General features: G+C 28.7%; 1 protein-coding gene across 1 annotated transcript in view; it reads right to left on the reverse strand.

Moving 5' to 3' along the window:
• LOC100208044 (trafficking protein particle complex subunit 9) overlaps positions 1-19,681 on the reverse strand; it is a 66,015-nt gene that overhangs the window by 19,523 nt on the left and 26,811 nt on the right. Inside the window, exons 9-10 of the mRNA XM_065812302.1 lie at positions 16,060-16,145; positions 4,053-4,179 (exon numbers count right to left, since the gene is read on the reverse strand). Coding sequence (XP_065668374.1) covers positions 4,053-4,179; positions 16,060-16,145 — 213 coding nt within the window. The remainder of the gene's footprint in view (positions 1-4,052; positions 4,180-16,059; positions 16,146-19,681) is intronic.

Raw genomic sequence — 19,681 nt, forward strand, 5'->3', positions numbered from 1 at the left:
TAAGTAAAAGAAGTTTATAATCTTTTATCAATTAAGATATGTCAAACAATATGCGTCATAAGTAAGTTGTTACTTTCTATAAAAATTTTAAGTCGGTTTTTATTATTCGAAAATAGATATTTGATATTCGAAGAAAATCCGGTTAACCGAAAAACCGGATAACCGGCGAAATCACTATTTATATGTATATTTTCTTTTAGTAAAAAATAATAGGGAAAAAAAAAATAAAAAAAATTCTGCTGGAAGTAGTTAAAAAAGAATGCCTATGCTTCTCCACGATTCATTGTTTTAAGTGTTATGTTTCTTGTGAGTATATATATTTTTAAAACAAAAAATTTCAACTGTTTCATCTTTTTTATTACTTTAAATTGAAATATAATGACTGACATTGCTTCATTTTTTTAAACAAATTTGTGCATTTAAGTCTGCATTCTTTGTTAAATTAAAAATAATTGATGTTATTAAATATTGTTTTATATTTATGATTAACATCTGATCATTTCATAATCAGTATTTATTTTTCTGTCATACTAATTTGTAACTTATATAAACAGTTATCTATATAAACTTATAAAAAAGATATTTTGATAAATATTAAATCAAAATGTATTAAGTTTTTTGTTTTAAATATTGTTTCTTTAAAAGTTTAAAAAAAAATTAGTTAAAACTTTGATTTATCAATTTTTTTTCAGTATTGGTCTTAATGAAAACCAGTTGTTTAAGTAATTTTTAAAATTTAAATTGTAAGATTTGTGTATCATATATACTCTAAAGTAATTGCATTTTTTTTTTGTAGTTATTTTAAGTGCTCCCAGAAGTCCTTACAGTCTTATCACAGAGCACCGCGGGAAAGCATTTAACAAGAAGTTCACACCTCCTTCTGTATTAATGTTGCTTATTTGGCTGGAGCTAGCATCGAACCTCGGACCTCTGGGTTCTGAGCCAGAACTCTAACCACTGCGCCATGGCTGCTCATTTGATTTTGTTTTCAATGTATTGCTTCACAAAAGACATTTGCCATTGGTTTTTTTACTCTTTTAAATAGTTTTAATAAAATTGTTTTCTAACAAAATAAGATTCAACATGTGTTTTTGTATTTATTACCAAATAATATCATTTTTATAAGGATTTTTACCCCCCCCCCCTCAACTCTATCACTCTGAAACACAAACCTAGACAAACAAGGCCGCTGCGCAGAGAAACAAATTTAGCGCGATACTACCAGGGACATGGTGGGGATCGAGCTCAGAGCTTCTTGCTTATGAGCTGAGCGCTCTACCACTACACCACACCACATACAGGAGTTCAAGTTTTTGTTAATTTTTATTTGAATATTATCATTTGTTATTTATCTCTTTACAGATATGTTCTTAAAAATATGATTTTACAACTTTAGAATAATATTTTAATATATTTTTAATGTAATTTAATTTTGTTTTTAATTATTTAATTTTTTTTTTTTAAATAAAGTTGATTTATGAAAGTTATTTATTTAATAGTAGTAACTTTATTCTTTTGTTCACTTAGAGTAGTAGTAGAAGTAACTTTATTCTTTTGTTCACTTAGAGTAGTAGTAGAAGCAATTTTATTCTTTTGCTCACTTAGAATAGCAGAAGAAGTAATTTTATATCAAAAAAATCACAATTCTTAAGATTCTTTTGCGTTGATTTTTTCACTGCAGTAGAAATACTACTGGTGATATGTTTATTTATAATTGTGAAGTTGAAATGGATGATTTAGGCATGAAGAAGTTTATAGTAGTAATACTAATAGGCAAATTAAAAATAATTAACGCTGAGAAAGTGAACGAAATAGAACTAGGCAAACTAAAATTAATTGTTATCAAAATGTAAAAAAATGCTACTTGGCAAGAAGAAATTAATTTGAAACTAATTGTTTAACCAAAGGCTCAACCAATGAATCATAGATAGCCTTGTTTTAGAATATGTAGTCAAGTTTTAAATTGTGTAGGTAACCTTAGAAAAGATCAAGACCCACTTGAAGCATTAAATATTAGTATGCAACAATGTACCAATAATCTTTGCTTACACAATTTAATGTTTTATTTAAAAACTATAGCACTATAGCTAGTAAAGTTGCAGTTGTATGAGAGGATGGTGCTCCACATGCTTCCAGTTATTTACCCAAAAGGTCATCTAAAAAAAATATTGAGTATGTCAACTAACTTAGATCTAATAGTTTATTCACATCTTTTTCCAAGAGGTAAGGCTGTTTAGCATAGTCAATTGATGCACAACCCTGAACATGCAACATTGGTTAGAAATCATACTAAATTGTCTAAATTTATAATTATAGACCCTCAAATTATAGACAATTTACTAAATTTTACAATTATAGACCCTCAGTAAGACAAAACTTCTGTTTAATATTTTATGGCAACAAATAAACTTCAACAATATGCTGTTGATGAATATGTTAAAATTGCAAATAGGCAGTGTTTTGCTTTCATAGAAATACCCAAAACAAACTAAATGCCTTACATGAACATGTAAACAATCTTGAAAACAATCGTGTTAGACCAAGGCGTGTTATAGTTTTGCAAAAAACTTATGTAGAAGTCTTTAAAAGAAAACTTTCAAGATGTTATGGCTATATATATGGTGTAAAATAAATAAAAAAATATAAATGCATTTTCAAATGCATTATTTTTACAAACAAAATTTTCTTAAATTTTCATATAACTGATTATAACTATCCTAAAACTAAATGATCTCATTTTTTTTTTTAATTTACCATAATTGTATTCTTTTCATTTTTAGTTGTCATAGCTTCATTAGTTTGCTAACTACTGAAACATGGCTTTAATTTAGTAAATTTATGTGATATGAAGTTTACTGTGTTAACCATTATTTAACAGCTATGAAGAAGCTGTTGAATAACGATTTTTACTTCAATTCTAAATAATTGAAGTAAAAATCATTTTGTTTAATGGTAACATTACAAACCCAATTTTATTGGTTAATTGTGCTATAGCTATTTTGTGCTACTATATCGCTTTTTCATTGTCATTAACAATAATAACTTTGGTTATGCTCATAGTAACTTGTATGTTTTTAACTTTTTTAGTGTCATGGAAACACTGTCTGTCTCTCTCTTTAACGAAGGTTTATTAATAAAGGGGAGCATTATTGAAATACTCTGTAATTACTAAGCTAATATTATTATTAATGTATTTTTGGTAACTAATAATGAATGTTAAAGAAAAGTTTTACAAGTCACTTACTAATTTTTGATTTATGAATTTTTAAATGGAACTTAAATTTTTTGAAAATATAAATAACTAATAATTTCTGAAAGATTAGTCACATTATTTGATTATGATCAAAATTTAATGATCAAAACTTAATCTACTCTACTATATCTAATACAAAATCTACAATCTACTACTAATCTACTTCAAAATGATAATGATCAAAATTTAATCTACTCAATAAAATTACTAATGTGAAGAAGAAGGGCATTATACTAGCTATAATATGACTTGCTGCATGTGTGTGTGTGTGTGTGTGTGTGTGTGTGTGTGTGTGTGTGTGTGTGTGTGTGTGTGTGTGTGTGTGTGTGTGTGTAAGAATAGTGTAATAATAATAGTTGTTGTGTGTGTAAGAATAGTGATTTTTTCACTATCATGAAAAATAATCTGCTTAATTTAAATTTGAGAATAATTAAATATAACTCAATGAATAACATAATAAATTAATAAAATAACATAATAAACTCGTTATATAACTTATTATGTTAAATATTATTATATCATGCTATATACAAAAAACAAACAAACAAAAAAATAAAAAATAAAAAATGCCAAGACATTAAATTGGTAAATGTCAGGGAATATTTTTAAACATAAACTTTAAAAAAAATTCATTAAAAACTAATAAAAAAAAATTAATTTGGAAAACTTTTTTTCCAAAAAAAGTTTAAAAAATTTTAAAAAGGTTTAAAAAGGTTTAAAAAAAAAATCTTTCAGCAAATAAATGAACTTAAAAAAATAATAATAACAATAAAAAAGGCACTCAATTAGTAACAACAACCTTTAATAACAAGAGTTCCAGCTTCTTTTGGAGTTCCAAGTAACATAAATGGTATAAATCCTGATTCTGCTGGCAAAGCTAATGTTGCAGGATGAGCTTCAAAAGGAATGCCATCAGTGATAAGAGTCTTAAAAAAAATTAAATCTAAATACATACAGTAATCTAAAGTAAATAAAATATTTTAATAAATATTCTGAGATATTCTAACTCCTTGAATATTTTAATAAATATTCAAGGAGCTGTTTTTACTTTTCTAAATTTCATTATTTCATAAAGCAAAAGCATAAATGCTAAAGCCAGGTCCCCACCAATTTTATGAAAGTACTGCACTCCATACCACAATTAACTTTGTTGGTTAACTGTTCTTGATTTCTAGTTATCTAGCTTCAGCTAAACACCAGCAGCCAATATTCCACAAAATTCTTAAACTGATCAACCTTTTAAAAAATTTGTTGCATTAATTATGTTTTGGAACAAATATTTTTGTTTTTTTTTCGTTCAATAAATCTTTCATTTTATTGGAACATTGTGAGCTAGCTAGATACACCAATCATTTTATTGGAACATTGTAAGCTAGCTAGATACACCAATCATTTTATTGGAACATTGTGAGCTAGCTAGATACACCAATCATTTTATTGGAACATTGTAAGCTAGCTAGATACACCAATCATTTTATTGGAACATTGTAAGCTAGCTAGATACACCAATCATTTTATTGGAACATTGTGAGCTAGATACACCAATCATTGAGTTGTTTGCTATACTTATTGCTGTTTTATTTTAACATTGCAATTTTTTGACACTTTTAAGAAGTTAGATCATCAATCTTAAAATTGTGTCAACGCAGGGGAGGAAAGTTAAATACTTACTGTTGTAAAAAAATAAAATATTGCTTGATGTCATGACCCAGAAAAATCCTTTGGGGGTATATAATATCATTGGTAATTACTGCGATATAAGTCGCTAAATCTGGTTACACCGTCCAAGGAAGAAAATCCATTTTCAAATTTCAATAAAATCACATTAAAAATTTTTTATAATTTTTTCTTTCATCCACTTCATAAATTTTGATAGATGGTGTTAAATAAGTTGTCTAAGAAAGGAAATAAAAAAAATTGGTTCCATTTTTTTAGTTTAAAAAAGAATATACGAGTTATCTGTACAAAAAAAATTTTTAAATACTAAACTGCTTTTTTATAAAGTATTATGATAAAATTCTGGGAAAAAGTTGAGCATTAGTTGTTCAATTCATTTTTTTCATAGATTTGGCATCTGAATTAATAAAAAATATGCCAAATCAAGCAAAAAAAAAACATGAGGAGAACAGGAAGACTGTTTGTTTATTGTATCAAGTGACAAGGCTAGTCACTTTTTAACCAGCTTCATGAGAGAAGAGCAACAAATTTTGAAACAGCTAATTGACTTTAATGATCCAAAATTCCCAACTGGCATTTGTAAACGTTCTTGCTTCAACCTTAGAAGGCTTGAGGAGGGAAGGCTTCAAACATAACCATAGCTGTTAGACTTTTCCACTAATAAAGTCTGTCCTGTTACAAGAGATTTAGTTTGTAATTGTTTAATTTGCTCAGCTGGCAAAGCAAAGCACAATTTTCTACATCCAGTCATCGCAACACAGAAAGCTGAAGTAAACCAGAACTCAGTTTAAAGAAGATGTTCTCAATGCTTTTTGATTGTTGACAAGGGTCTATCACACAATTTTTCAAAGTCTATCTTGCAAAATAATTTAGCAGAATCATGTCAAACTCTGTGGCAGCTGAAAGAGTTGCATCATCAGTCATTGCCAACAAGGATACTTCACCCCATGGAACAGTTTGTCTCAGTAGACCTGAGGGAATAGGAGGCCACCCTGTTCCAGATCTTTCAGGTAACATAGATATTTAAAGTTTTAGCTTCATATTTTAAGTCTATGTAATGCATAATAATGTAAAATTTCTCTTAATTATTTCCAAGATTCATCTTCAAAGAAAGAAGGCTTTTTAATGAAGGACCAGAACTGACAGCAAAGATCCTACTGATGTGCAACACAACACAGGACTGGTGAGCTGAAAAACTAGTGTCAACACTAAATCAAGTTGTTCCAAGTCAAGTTGCTGAAAAGAACTTCTTCTCCAAGTTTGATCAGTTGAGCAAAACACTTGATAGTCATTTTACCGAAATTTGGATAAAAGTTGCAATTGACAAATCAGGTGGATAAACTTGCCTTTCAATGCAAAGACTTGAAAGTTCTTCGTCAGTAAGTTCTTGAAACTAGAAACCTCTCTGATGACTACATTGTAAAGCTGGGAGTGGATGGTGGTAGTTTTCTAAAAGTAAGCTTTGGAATCGTGAAAAAAGATTCAGCTTTACAATCTTTGCTATAAAATTGGATATTCATCAATTCTCTGGCCAGAGGTTCTAGTGCTAAGTGTCAATAACAGATTGCCATTTCTGAAGATATCCAGGAAAACTATAGCATGCTATAGTTTTCCTTGCTTGACATTGCTTGTTTGACATTGCTTGACATGTCAAGCAAGTTTTTGATCTGGTGAACTTTGAAGAACTTCCTTTGGTTTTTTCCTGAAGCTGGTAAACATCATTTGTGGTCTACAAGCACATTCTAGTGCACACCCATGCTCTTGGTGTGACATTCCATCAAAAGATCTTGAAAAGTGTGAATCTCAAAGAACATTTGGATCAGTCAGAAGAGATTATCAGGTTCATTTTGAAACTCTGTTCATGCGCTTATCATCAACGCCTCAGGTGAATACTTTTCATGAAGTTATTTTGGAGGTTTTTTAAAAATTAACTTTTTGGAAATAATAAAATAACCATTAAGAATTCTAGTAGATAATATAAAATAGTTTTATAACTATATACTCTTGTAATAATTAATTAACTGACTGCTGCATCTTCCTTGAAATGACTGACTGCTACATTTTCCTTAAAATGACTGACTGCTACATCATCCTTAAAATGACTGACTGCTACATTTACCTTGAAATGACTGACTGTTACATTTTTTTTTTTTTAAACATCTTCGCTTCCAACAAGGCTGCAAGCAACCACTAATTAAAGTTGGAAGTTACTGGAAGAGAAAAGATGAAGATTGTAGAGCAAGATATCAATTGACGGATGACTTAAAAGATTGCAAATTATATGAATCAGGAAAGCAAGATGAAGGAAGCGAATTCCAAAGAACTGATGTTCAAGAAAAAAAACTAGACAAATAAGAGTTTCCGGAGCACTCAGGAACAGTCACAGAAAAAGGATGACACTTAATTGAATGACGAGTAAAACGAGAATGAATTTTAGTAGATGGCACAAGAGACGCTAGCTAGCTCTTTAGAGCAGTGCCCAAAATAGTATTTGTAGAAAAGAGAAAGAGAAGCAACATTACACTTTTGCAAGACAATAACAGGTATGTTGTCCGGACCACAAGCTGTAGAAGAGTCTAGGCAGGAAATCACTTTAGATACAGAAGCTGGAGTGATACGAATGTCAAGCAATAGATCAACCTGTTTGTTGGCAATATAAGGTAGAACGCAACTAGTGGAATCAAGAGATGATATTGATGAAATGTTTTTAGCAAACAATTTAGCTTTTTCTTAAGGTGAGGTGACAAAGTCTGAACCATATAAGAGAGGTGGAATTAAAGATTTGCTCTTATTATTAATACTATTAAAGATTCTCCAGAAGTCATGAGAGCCTAATTTTTGAGATAAGATACGAGATTTCATGACCTGAGAATAGCAGGCTTTGGCATTAGACAAAACTTTTTTACAATGGTTTCTAGCAGTAAAAAACAGATGTCTATTTTCTGGAGAGTTTTTTTGCTGATAAATATGGAAGTAACGGTTTCGATTGGCAATCGCAGCAGTACAGTGTGAGGAAAACCATGGAAGAGAGTGAGGCTTGACCTGGAATTGTCGAGAGGGAACAAAAGATTCCATGCCAGCCTGAATCTACAAAGTTATGTAAGAAGCACATTTGTTGACAGGAAGATGAAAGATTTCTATCCAAGGGCCATCACAAAGGAAATCATGGAAAGAGTCCTAGTCAGCTTTACTGTAGTTGTAAGAGGTACAATAATAGGGGGATTCAGGTGATGAAGAAGAATGAGATAGAAGTTTTAAAATCAAACCATAATCAGAAGCACCTAACGGTAAATGTGGAGAAACTGAGCAATGATTAGGATAAGAAACAAGACATTAGTCGAGTAGAAAAGATAAATGATTCAGATTATCTGGAAAGCAAGTCGGAAAATTGACTATTTGAGTTAGAGATTAAGAAAGACAAAAGTTATGGGTCTTAACGCCTGCAAAGTCACTGACACTAGAGCCAAGCCATTCAGTTTGATGAGCATTTAAGTCACTAACAACAACTATATTAGCTGATGGATAAAGAGAGAGGGCTCGGTCAAAATGATCAGAAATAAGATTAAAAAGAGTGCAGTCTTGAGATGAAGGAGAGCGATATAAAATAAAGAGAAAGGTGATAGAGTGAAATGGTGCTAAACGAGAGCACATAAAAGAATAGTCTGTGGATTCAAACCTAGTTTCACGACAAGTGGGTAAATTCTTACAAATGTAAATGCCCAGACCAAGCATGTGACTATTGGAGTCTTTACGAATTAAAGGAAGATAACCATCAACACTAAGATCGCAAGATGAGAGAGCTGAACTCAAATTAGTCTCACAAAGAGCAAGTAGATCTGGTGAACTTTGCAAGAGATAAGACTCAACAGAAGAAAAGTTACTTCGAAGACCACGAATATTAGTGAATGACAGGTTTAGAGAACTTGGTGATGATGATGGTTTTTTGTGTTTTATAGTTTTTGGTACTTTATTCATTTTTAAATTAGATTGAAGAACTTGACTCAAAGCATAGATAGTACTCAGAACACTGCTTAATAGCCCAAGCAATCGTCTCATTACTACTAATAAACCCTAAGCCGTAACAAAGGGCTCCAAATGTGGCCTCCGCAATGCACACCAAAAGTAAAAACAGGGACACCATCCATGCGCAACATGGCACTGTTAATACTTTGATATTTTTCAGCTGTTGATGGAATCAGCCTCTCTGAGAGCTACCACAGAGTTCGGGAAACCTGACTACCAGTCGGCCTCAGAACCATAAAACTGAGTTTTAGTGCTGCACCCTCATTAGGAGATAATAAAATGAGTTGCCTAGTCATAAAAACAAAGACACAAGTAAAACTCATGCATTTAGTCAAGAGGATCCAGCATTCAACATCCTAAACTGGAAACAATTTATTAAAAATACACCTGCGCTAACAGAGAGAATCTGTTTACCCCTTAAGTCTTTGCCTAGGAGGCCTTCAACAAGACAGTAGCCGGATGCATTTAACATCTGCCCAAGATGAGTATTTACAACCAAGAGAGTATTTACAGAGTACAACCAAGAGCCCCAAGGCAGGGGGTGTTTTAAGTTGGAGTTTGCATCTCCTAGCATTTGCCTAAAAAAGTGTATCCTACAAGGCAGCAGGACATGAAGCAGATTGTACTGGGTTACATCATTCTTGAAATGACTGACTGCTACATCTTTCTTGAAATTACTGACTGCTACATTTTCATTAAAATGACTGATTGCTACTTTTTGGTAATTAGCAGACATAGACACATTTTTTATTTCCAAAAACTGTATGGATTTAAATGAGGAAAAAAAGTTAGCAAATATATATCTATATATGCTATAAAAGTAGAAAAGCTAATGTAAAAGGGCATAGTGAGCTAACTAAGCTGCTTGTCTAGGCTTTTTTATGATAATGTTTGATGGCATAATAAATTTATTTTAAAATTGTGCCTATTTAAAACCTTGCTTATTTAAAATGTCACTTTTTAAAAATATCTTTAAAGCTGTTTAATGCTATTAGAGAAATATGGAAAAATGTTTAAAAAGATTATAATATATAAGTTTATATATATTATATTAAAATTATTCAATAGATGTTATTTTCCATTTCATATTTTTTATATAAACAGTTGATAGTCAGTTGATGTATGTACAGAAACCCTCACAGCTACCTATTTCAGTATGATATCATATTTCTTAGCTAAATACGCAACACTGTATATCGCTGTACTGAAAGACCATAAAATCTAAAAAATTTATTTTAAACATAAGAATAGGAATATTATTCTGCATAAAGAATTAAGATTTGTATTTTTTGATTAAAAAAAAAAAAAAAATGAAACAATGCAATCTCTATTTCCTAATGGCGTATTATCATTTCCATAATGAGGCCAACCTAAAACAATAACATTTCTCATAATAAGCAGTTTTGATATGTTATGTTTTAGAGCATTTTAAAAATGCTCTGAAAAAATAAACTGTAAAAAAAACAATAAAAAATAAAAAAACATTGTAAACTTAAAAAAACAACAAAATTTTAAAAAGTGAGAAAATAGATTAAAAAAAAGTCTGAAATAATAAAACCATAAAAATAATATATTTTTTTAAATTTGAAACTTATCATAGAATTATTAATTAATTATTTTTTGCATTAATTATTATTTAAATGCAAAAAAATTTAAATTTATTAATTTTTTAATTTAGTCTATTAACAAAGCACACAAGATGTAACAAAGGCCATTGCTTGAGTCATGGTGCTTAGCTTGAATTTGGGTAGGGGTTCCAATCCTGTTCGTAGAGCTTTTATATTTGAAGTAGACATTAGAAAATATTAAAGTTTTTAAGTTTTTAACTGTGTGTGTATAGATATATATATATATATATATATATATATATATATATATATATATATATATATATATTATATATATATATATATTATAAAAAAATATATATATATATATATGTATGTATATATATATGTATGTATTGATAAGCGAGAGGTTCCAAATTCGATTCCCACCACGTACCTGGTAGTACCGCGCTCAACTGTTTCTCTACGCAGTGGCCTTGTGCATCAAGGTTCTTGTTTCGGAGTTATAGAGTTAAGAGAAGGTTATAATCATAAGCAGCCTTCTCATCTGTAGTGGCCTTATCGGGCTTGGGGAGGTGAATAATGATAAAAAATAAAAACAAATATATATATGTGTGTAAATATATATATACAGAGCCATGGCATGGCATATAAATATATATACAGAGTCATGGCCCACACAAAATTAGGGTGGGGACAGCAAATTTAGGGGGATCATTTGCAAATTTAGGGGCCCTTTTGCAAATGTAACAAGCTTTTATTTGTGCAATTTAAGGGCAATTCTGCAAGAAAGAGGAAAAAAATAACAAAAAAGTTGTGAAAACACATAATAAACTCCTCAACTCTTTTTTTTTAACTATCTAAAAATACTTTTAAGCAAAAAAGTTTTAAAATTTATTTAAAAATTATCATACCATAGCATCATTTTAAGGTTGCAAGGATTGTATAAACGTGTTTTTATGTTTATTTACAGTCCTGAGGTGTAGAGTTAAACTTGTATCATATATCCATCATTGAGAACTTTGATAATGTTATAGTGCAATATTTTATCATAATATACATGAGTGTTAATAATCATTTATACTTTTTTTCTTACATCATTGATTGCTTCATTTTATTTGTTTTTAGGCACTGAATTTTTTGTTACGACAGTCATGGTTGCGACCGTTATGACAGAGAAAGCATAAAAATGCTTGTAAAACTTCAAGTAAAATCTATGAAACTGAGCATATAATAACATCAGTATGTGCTAAATATATACTCTAAATGATTTTTTTTTTACCATACCATTTGCTGCATTAAGTCTGACATTAAGTCTGATTAAGTTGTTTTGTTCAGAAGTGGTAAAAAGTAAGCGTTACGACCATCATGCTACATAGAATTTTTGAAAAAAGTTGAAGACTTTAATGCTGTAACTTTTACATACTAAATTATGTTATAGTTTTTCCCATTTCTAGAAAGTTTCAAGTCATTTCCATTTTTGGTTCATTTTCACTCTCGCAGAATTGCCCATATATAAATTAGTAGAAGATTACTTAGAAAAATCTTATACATTTTACATTTCACATAAGGTTATATATATATATATATATATATATATATATATATATATATTTATATATATATATATATATACACATTAGGTATAATGTGTATATATATATACACCCTATGTGTGTATATATATATATATATATATATATATATATATATATATATATATATATACACAACAGGGTGTCCCAAAAAACAACATTTTTGAAAATAATCTTCTCCCACCCACTTAATTTGTTCTATCTAATACAAAAACACTAGGTTTAAAATTTTTTTGAATAAAAATATTTTAAGGGGTCCCTCAAGACTCTTGAATATTTAATGGGTCCCTAATATTTTCAAAAAAAAAATTTTTTTTTAAATATGTCAACCTGGTACTCAAATGAAGCAAAATTGTATAAAAATTACAAAAGTAATATTCATTTCAAAAAAATTTTAATTTATCAAAATTATAATAAAAAACATAAAAAAAGCAATTTTTTTCATTTTTTGTTTAAAAAAAATTTATTTTATGTAATAAAACCAAAAATAACAACTTTTTTAAAATAAAAATAGATTTTTTCTATTTTTAACAGATCATAAATTTTTAAATAAAATAGATGATCACCTGAAATTTTAAAAGAGTAATAGTTTTTCACCCAAATTATCTATTTTTGTAGGTGCTTTTGACTGATTTTAAACAATTTTTGAGTTCTTGTACCTTAAAGTTGCTAAATAACGCAACATTAGAAAAAATTCTGGAAACCTTAATGTGTCATAGTTCAATACCAAAAGACAAGCTGTGCCAATTTTTTGTTACTTTTGTGTACTTAGAGTAACCAGTTGTGGAAAAAATTAAAATTATGTGTTAAAAGTTATTTTAGCACTTGCAGCAGCCTGTTAAAATTTCACTTTTTTTAAAAAATACAATAAATTACATTCACTTTGTAGGCATAGAAAGTAGCGTAGATAGTTAAAATAAATTATGAAACTTTTTACTGGCAAGGTTCTATAAATAGACAATTACCAAAAAAAATTTAAAGACCTTTATTCTATCTGATGACATAATTTTAGCATTTTGAGTGCAATGCTTTTTTAGTTTAAAAGGATACCTAATAGCACAAGTTATACTATATTTCAAGAAAATTAGAATGCTGAAAGAAAAAATATACACATGAAACATAAGCACTCTAATTTCTTTTCTTTATCTCTGATTTGTATAACTCATAATACGGCCATAATCATTATTAGCAAGTTTGTAGTCACAAGCACTTCTACCCTTAATGGATGGAGCACTTATTTAACATATTACTTTGTGAAATGGAACCCAACACTGACTTAATCATGCATCATTAGTCCATTTTAAATTTAATTTGTTTCTATGCATGAATTTTACATTACCATCTTGGTTTTTTATTACAAATCTCAAGCAAAAGCCCTATGTACCATTCATTATCATAAAAGCATGCAATGTATTTACCAGGTTGAAAATTTGAAGGATCTTTTTTTGCCAAGTTAATATTATTCAGCAAATGGGTATCATAGACAGTTTGCTAGAGATTCTTCTTAAAAAAAAATCTCTCCACCTGGTACAAAACTCTTCTTATAGCTTCTTGTGCCTGGGACTGTGCTCATCTCTTATATCGTTTCTTTAGGTTAAAGTAAGTTTCACGATTATTAATATCATCACTTGAAATGTAAAATAATTTAACACCTTTAATGTTTTTTTCAGCCCAAGTAAACAGTTTATTTGGTGTGAGAATTTGGATTGTATTTGCTGCTCGTAGACTCGCTTTTGCTGCTTCTCTTTTATAGTTCCTCCTATTCCATCACATGGACTTGTGCCATGGGATGTAGCAAAGAAGTGATGGTCAGCATTTATATTGTGATCTTCAAAATGGTACATGTGCTGATCTAATGTTCTTTTTGCCTCTAATAAGTAGCAAGATTGTGCTACTTTGATAAAGTAGTGGTGACAAAGGTCATACAAAGTTTCACTTATTGTTTTAATAAACTCAATAATGTTTGTTTGGACTGTAACAAGTCAGTTGACACCCATTGTTTGTATGTGATCTGATTGTCAAAATCAAAATCATTATTTTCAAACACATTTTCCATGTAATTCTTCAAATTTACTTTACCGGGCAGTTGGAACATAGATGAAACATGCAGCTTCAACTATCTATATTGCAAACACATACTTTCATCAAGTCTTTGTAATATATTAAATGGCCCTTAGGTAAAGCAGCGCACATCAACTTAGCATTTTAATGATAAGAACATATGCAAACTGAGTGACTTCCACTACTGTCAACTGTGATGCACCACTTCGGCCTTAGTTCACAGAACTTGCTGGATCCAACTTTGTGTTTAGGGTATAACTTCTTAAACTCAAGATAAAATTCCTTTAATCGAACCAATATTAAATGTTTTTGTTTATGAACTTTTACATTACATATATGCACAGAAACAGTCTTTTTCCTGGACATTGTCTTGTCTGGACATTCTCTTCTGATTCATAAATTCCAATGACTTTTTGTTTAACAATATCTTCCATAGGCTGCCCTATATTAGCCTCAGGTTTAGCAAGTAATCCTTTTTTATTTTTCAACTTCCAAGCTTTTTTAACAAGACGTTCTGAAACTAAAACGAGTACAAATGTGATTAAAACTAAAATTTAAAATGCAACCAATAAACTATTTCTTCGTATAACTATTTCTGAATACACAAAATTTTTTAGTTTTTGGTTCTTGCAATATTAAAAACTAAAATAAAAAAATCCAGAAAATACTGTGCAGATTTAGATTTTAATACAAACTCTTAAAGCAATTGAAGTATTTTACACTCAATTTATAACCATGTGAAAAATATACCATTATAATTATGAAATTTAACAGATATATATTATAAAATCATATCAAATAAATTAGGTTAAGACACTGATAATTTTATTTTAGGAAAAACTGGTTATATTTATTTAGGGAAAAAATTAAAATATACACCTAAGTCATAGGACTTCAATCATAAGTCATATGATAGAGTACAGGTCTTAAAATTTTTTTTGGTGATCTATTTATAGAACCTTGCCAGTAAAAAGTTTCATAATTTATTTTAACTGTCTACACTACTTTCTATGCCTACAAAGTGAATGTAATTTATCATATTTTTTAAAAGAAGTGATATTTTAACAGGCTGCTGCAAGGGCTAAAATAACTTTTAACACATAACTTTAATTTTTTCCACAACTAATTACTCTAAGTACAAAAAAGATACAAAAAATTGGCACAGCTTGTCTGTTGGTATTGAACTGTAGCACATTAAAATTTCCAGCATTTTTTCTAATATTGCATTATTTAGCAACTTTGAGGTACAAGAACTTAAAAACTGTTTAAAATCAGTCAAAAACAACTACAGAAATAGATAATGAAATTATCTATTTCTGATAAATAGAAATGATTGGGTGAAAAACTATTACCCTTTTAAATTTCAGGTGATCAAAAATTTATGATCTGTTAAAAATAGAAAAAATCTACTGTAAGCTCCAGATACTCAATGATTTCCGAATTTGTTCAATATTAATTCAATTATTACTTTTGAACGGTTTGGTCAATCAAGTTTCCAGGATTGTGTTTTTTTCATAAAAGCTGTGGATGGTCAAAACTTTAAGCAAATTTAAGGTGGTACCCTGAAAACACTGGGCACTTTTGAAAAACTAGGTGATTTCATATGGAATAATCCATATATATATATATATATATATATATATATATATATATATATATATATATATATATATATATATATATATATATATATATATATATATATATATACATATGGATATATGAAAATGCCTCATTCTAAAAGATATGAAGCAGTGTTTTACAGTTCAAAAAAAATATCTGATAAAAATTCTTTATGTTTTTAAGCTTTTATTAAATTGTTTCAATTTAATTTCAGAATATTTCAAAAACATTTTTAAGCATTTACAAATGAAAATCTTACCATGTTATTAACTTTAATTTCAGCTGGCAAAGGATTCTCTACAAACATCACTACTTCTGAAACATCACCACAAACCCAAACAACATCTAAATTAAAAAATTAACTTAAGAATGAAGAAATTATTTATTGCATCCATATTGTTTATTGTATCTTTATTGTATACCCAAAATAAATTAATTTATGCTTCTATCCTTAAACACAAGTTTTTTTAGGAAAAAAAGAAATAACAAAATAATATTTTTTTGCCTTAATAGATCTCTTAAACTCTTTAACCCATCAGTAAAGGAACTTACATTTATACTTGCCTGTTTCTATTGAAGTATGGCATAATCAGCAATTTTTTGCTGCCATAAAACAACAAACCTGAATGTTATTTAACTAACTTATTTTTTTAAAAAGATGACAGGATCATTGAACTATTAAAACTAGAAGCCTATAATTTTAATCTTAGTTTGTATCTTTTTAAAGATCTCTCTGCTAAAATATTTTTGAAAGTTCCTAAAGTGTGCTCATTATAAAATACCTCTTAGCATGTACCTGTTAAAAAGTTAATATTGTTAATTGCTTTATAAAATTCACAGACAACTAGCATCTTCTATATGCTGATAATATTGTCTTGTGCACCCTAAAAAAAATCTCCAAAATTTACTTGACTTATGCTTTAGTCATGCTTTGAAACGTGATATAATTTTAATCAATAACATTTTTCTTAAAATGTTTAGCTTAATTAGAATTTTAGTCTTATTTGCTAATTGAAATTGAAAATAAAATCTATCTTTATTATCTTGGTACTAAATAAATAAATTTGAATATATATATATATATATATATATATATATATATATATATATATATATATATATATATATATATATATATATATATATATATATATATATATATATATATATATATATGTGTATATACAGTTAAACCCTGTTTACTCAAACCCTGGATAAGTTAGACTTTTATTAAGTCGGACAGCATTTCAATTCCTCTTGAACATTCTCTATCAACTTACTGTAAAATCAACCGCTTAAGTCGTACCCTGGTTAAGTCAGACCATTCGCTAACTTGTACTTTTTTTGAAGTCCCTTCAGTAAAAATGTTTGCTTAACTAGAGCTTTTATTTTGAATTGCATATAAGTGCATATAATAACAAAACTTCCAATAATTCAATAAAAATTCAAAACTTTAAACGCTCAAAAATAAAATACTTTAGCGTCAAATAAAATTAAACATAGATCTTCACGGAGATCTTTCGATTCAGTTAAGTTTTGATTAAATTCTATTTGATAACTATTACATTAAAAATTCAAAAATATCAATTAAAATTCAAAACTTAGAACGTTCAAAAATTAATTACCTTTGCGCCAAACATAATTTAACGAACTAAACCTTTTCACTGATATATCTGATTCGAATATACTTAGATCAAGTTTTATTTACTAAAAATGTTAAAGGTTGCTAAAAGAAAGCTATCAAGTAGAACTATAACAGAAAAATGCAAAATACTAAAAGAACTCAACAAAGGAGAATCATTTGTATCTATATATATATGTATGTATAAAATAAAACTTCTGCAAAAAGAGCATAGATGCATGTTTCCCTAAATGAGGATTTGGATAAAGCATGTTATATGTGGCTTTTAAACACCTGACAACAAAATATTCCTGTGTCTGGAACCATTTTCAAAGTCAAAACTTTGCATTTTGCAAAGGAACTTGGTTGTGAGAACTTTCAAGCATCCGATGGATGGTTAGATAGATGAAAAAAAAGAAACAATGTATTGTTTAAAACAACATCAGGTATTTTATCATTTTATTTTTTCATTGATATTTACATTTTTTCAGTCATTTGTCTAAAAAACAATAATAAGCACTGAAAAGAAAATAGAAGAAAAATGTCTTTACCATGCGCAAAAAAACATGTCTTTACCATGCACATAAAAAAAGCTAGATTACTTCTGAGCTATTTGAGGAGTGGGTTAGAGAAAATGACAGAAAGTTTGCATTAGAAGGCCGTAAGGTAGCATTGGTTATTGATTATTGCACCGCCCATCCGAATACTGAGAATCTTAAATCGGTCACACTCTACTTTTTCACCCCAAACACAACTTCATGTTTGCAGCCAATGGATCAAGGAGTCGTTCGATTGTTAAGGTGTAAGTACGGAACTAATTTAATTAATAAGATCATAAATGCTATTGATAATGGAAAACAAACGCCTTCAATCTCCATACTTAATGCTATAAAAATGCTTATTCATTCTTGGAATGAAATTTCAGAAACCACTATTATTAACTGCTTCCGCAAGGCAACATTTAAGGAAGGAGAAGGAGTACCAGACAAAGATGAAGAACTTTCCTGCATTAAAAAATTCAATTGATCAGTTACTTCAGCATGACGAGGATCTTGTTCCGGAAGATTTTACTTACGAAGATATATTAACGATTGATGATGACATTTCAGTTATTGGAGGAGTGGTGACAGATAAAGATATTGTTCAACATATCATTGAGGTAGTTGAAGAGGAAATGCAAGAAGAAGAAGGAAACAAAACGTTGAATGAAACGGTGACAAACCCAACAACTAAAGCAGTTCGTAAAGCAATTGATACCCTTGTTAATTTTTTGATGTTTACTCAGAGTGGTAAAATTGGAAGAGTACCTTTGAATGCTTCAAAACTGTTTGAAAAAGGATTTTTTCCAAAGGTACAAAGAAATTTGAAACAAACATCAATTTCTGACTTTTTTCATTTATAGTATATATTATATATACAAAAATATACATAAGATTATACTTCACATAAGATTATATTGTTCTATATATATGTACATAATATTTATATATCGAAGAACATTCAATAAGTCTCGAAATCTCAATAAGTTGGACATTTTCAAAAATTCCAACTTAACAAGGGCTTGCTTAATTTGGACATTCGCTAAGTTGGACAATAAATATATACCCCTTCAGAGTCCGCGTTAATGGGATTGTACTGTGTGTGTGTACATATATATATATATATATATATATATATATATATATATATATATATATATATATATATATATATATACAGGGCTCAAAATATTTGCCAGACATTGGACATAGTCTGGCACTTGTCCGGTAAAATATCAATATCTATCTGTCATTTTGTTCGACCCATATTTTGTGTACATATATTTTATAATTAATATATTCAGTAGTGTATATAAACATCATTAAAAATACAGCAACACATTAAAAAAATGTCATTTTTCGAGCTAATTCTTTTTTTAAAAATTTCTATAAATGTAATTACGTATAATAATCTTTGATAATTTAAATAAAATGGGTTTATTGTAAGCAACCATTAGTATTACTTTGTTACTTTATATAATGAAGTAGTAAGTAAACATAATTGAAATGCTTTGAATAAAATCATAAAAAGGATGAAAATGTTGAAGTGGGGAAAACTACATAAAAAATGGACAATCAATGACTATAAACACGGACCAACATGTCAAAGTTTTAAATTGTTGGTTTCAAGTGTGTATTATTGACTGTAAAACACAGTGGGTGTAGTGTTAAGATTATGTTAGTGTAGTTAAGGTTAGCCACAGGTGAATTTATGAAAATAA

Source organism: Hydra vulgaris, chromosome 12 (assembly GCF_038396675.1).
Source record: "Hydra vulgaris chromosome 12, alternate assembly HydraT2T_AEP".
NCBI lineage: Eukaryota > Metazoa > Cnidaria > Hydrozoa > Anthoathecata > Hydridae > Hydra > Hydra vulgaris.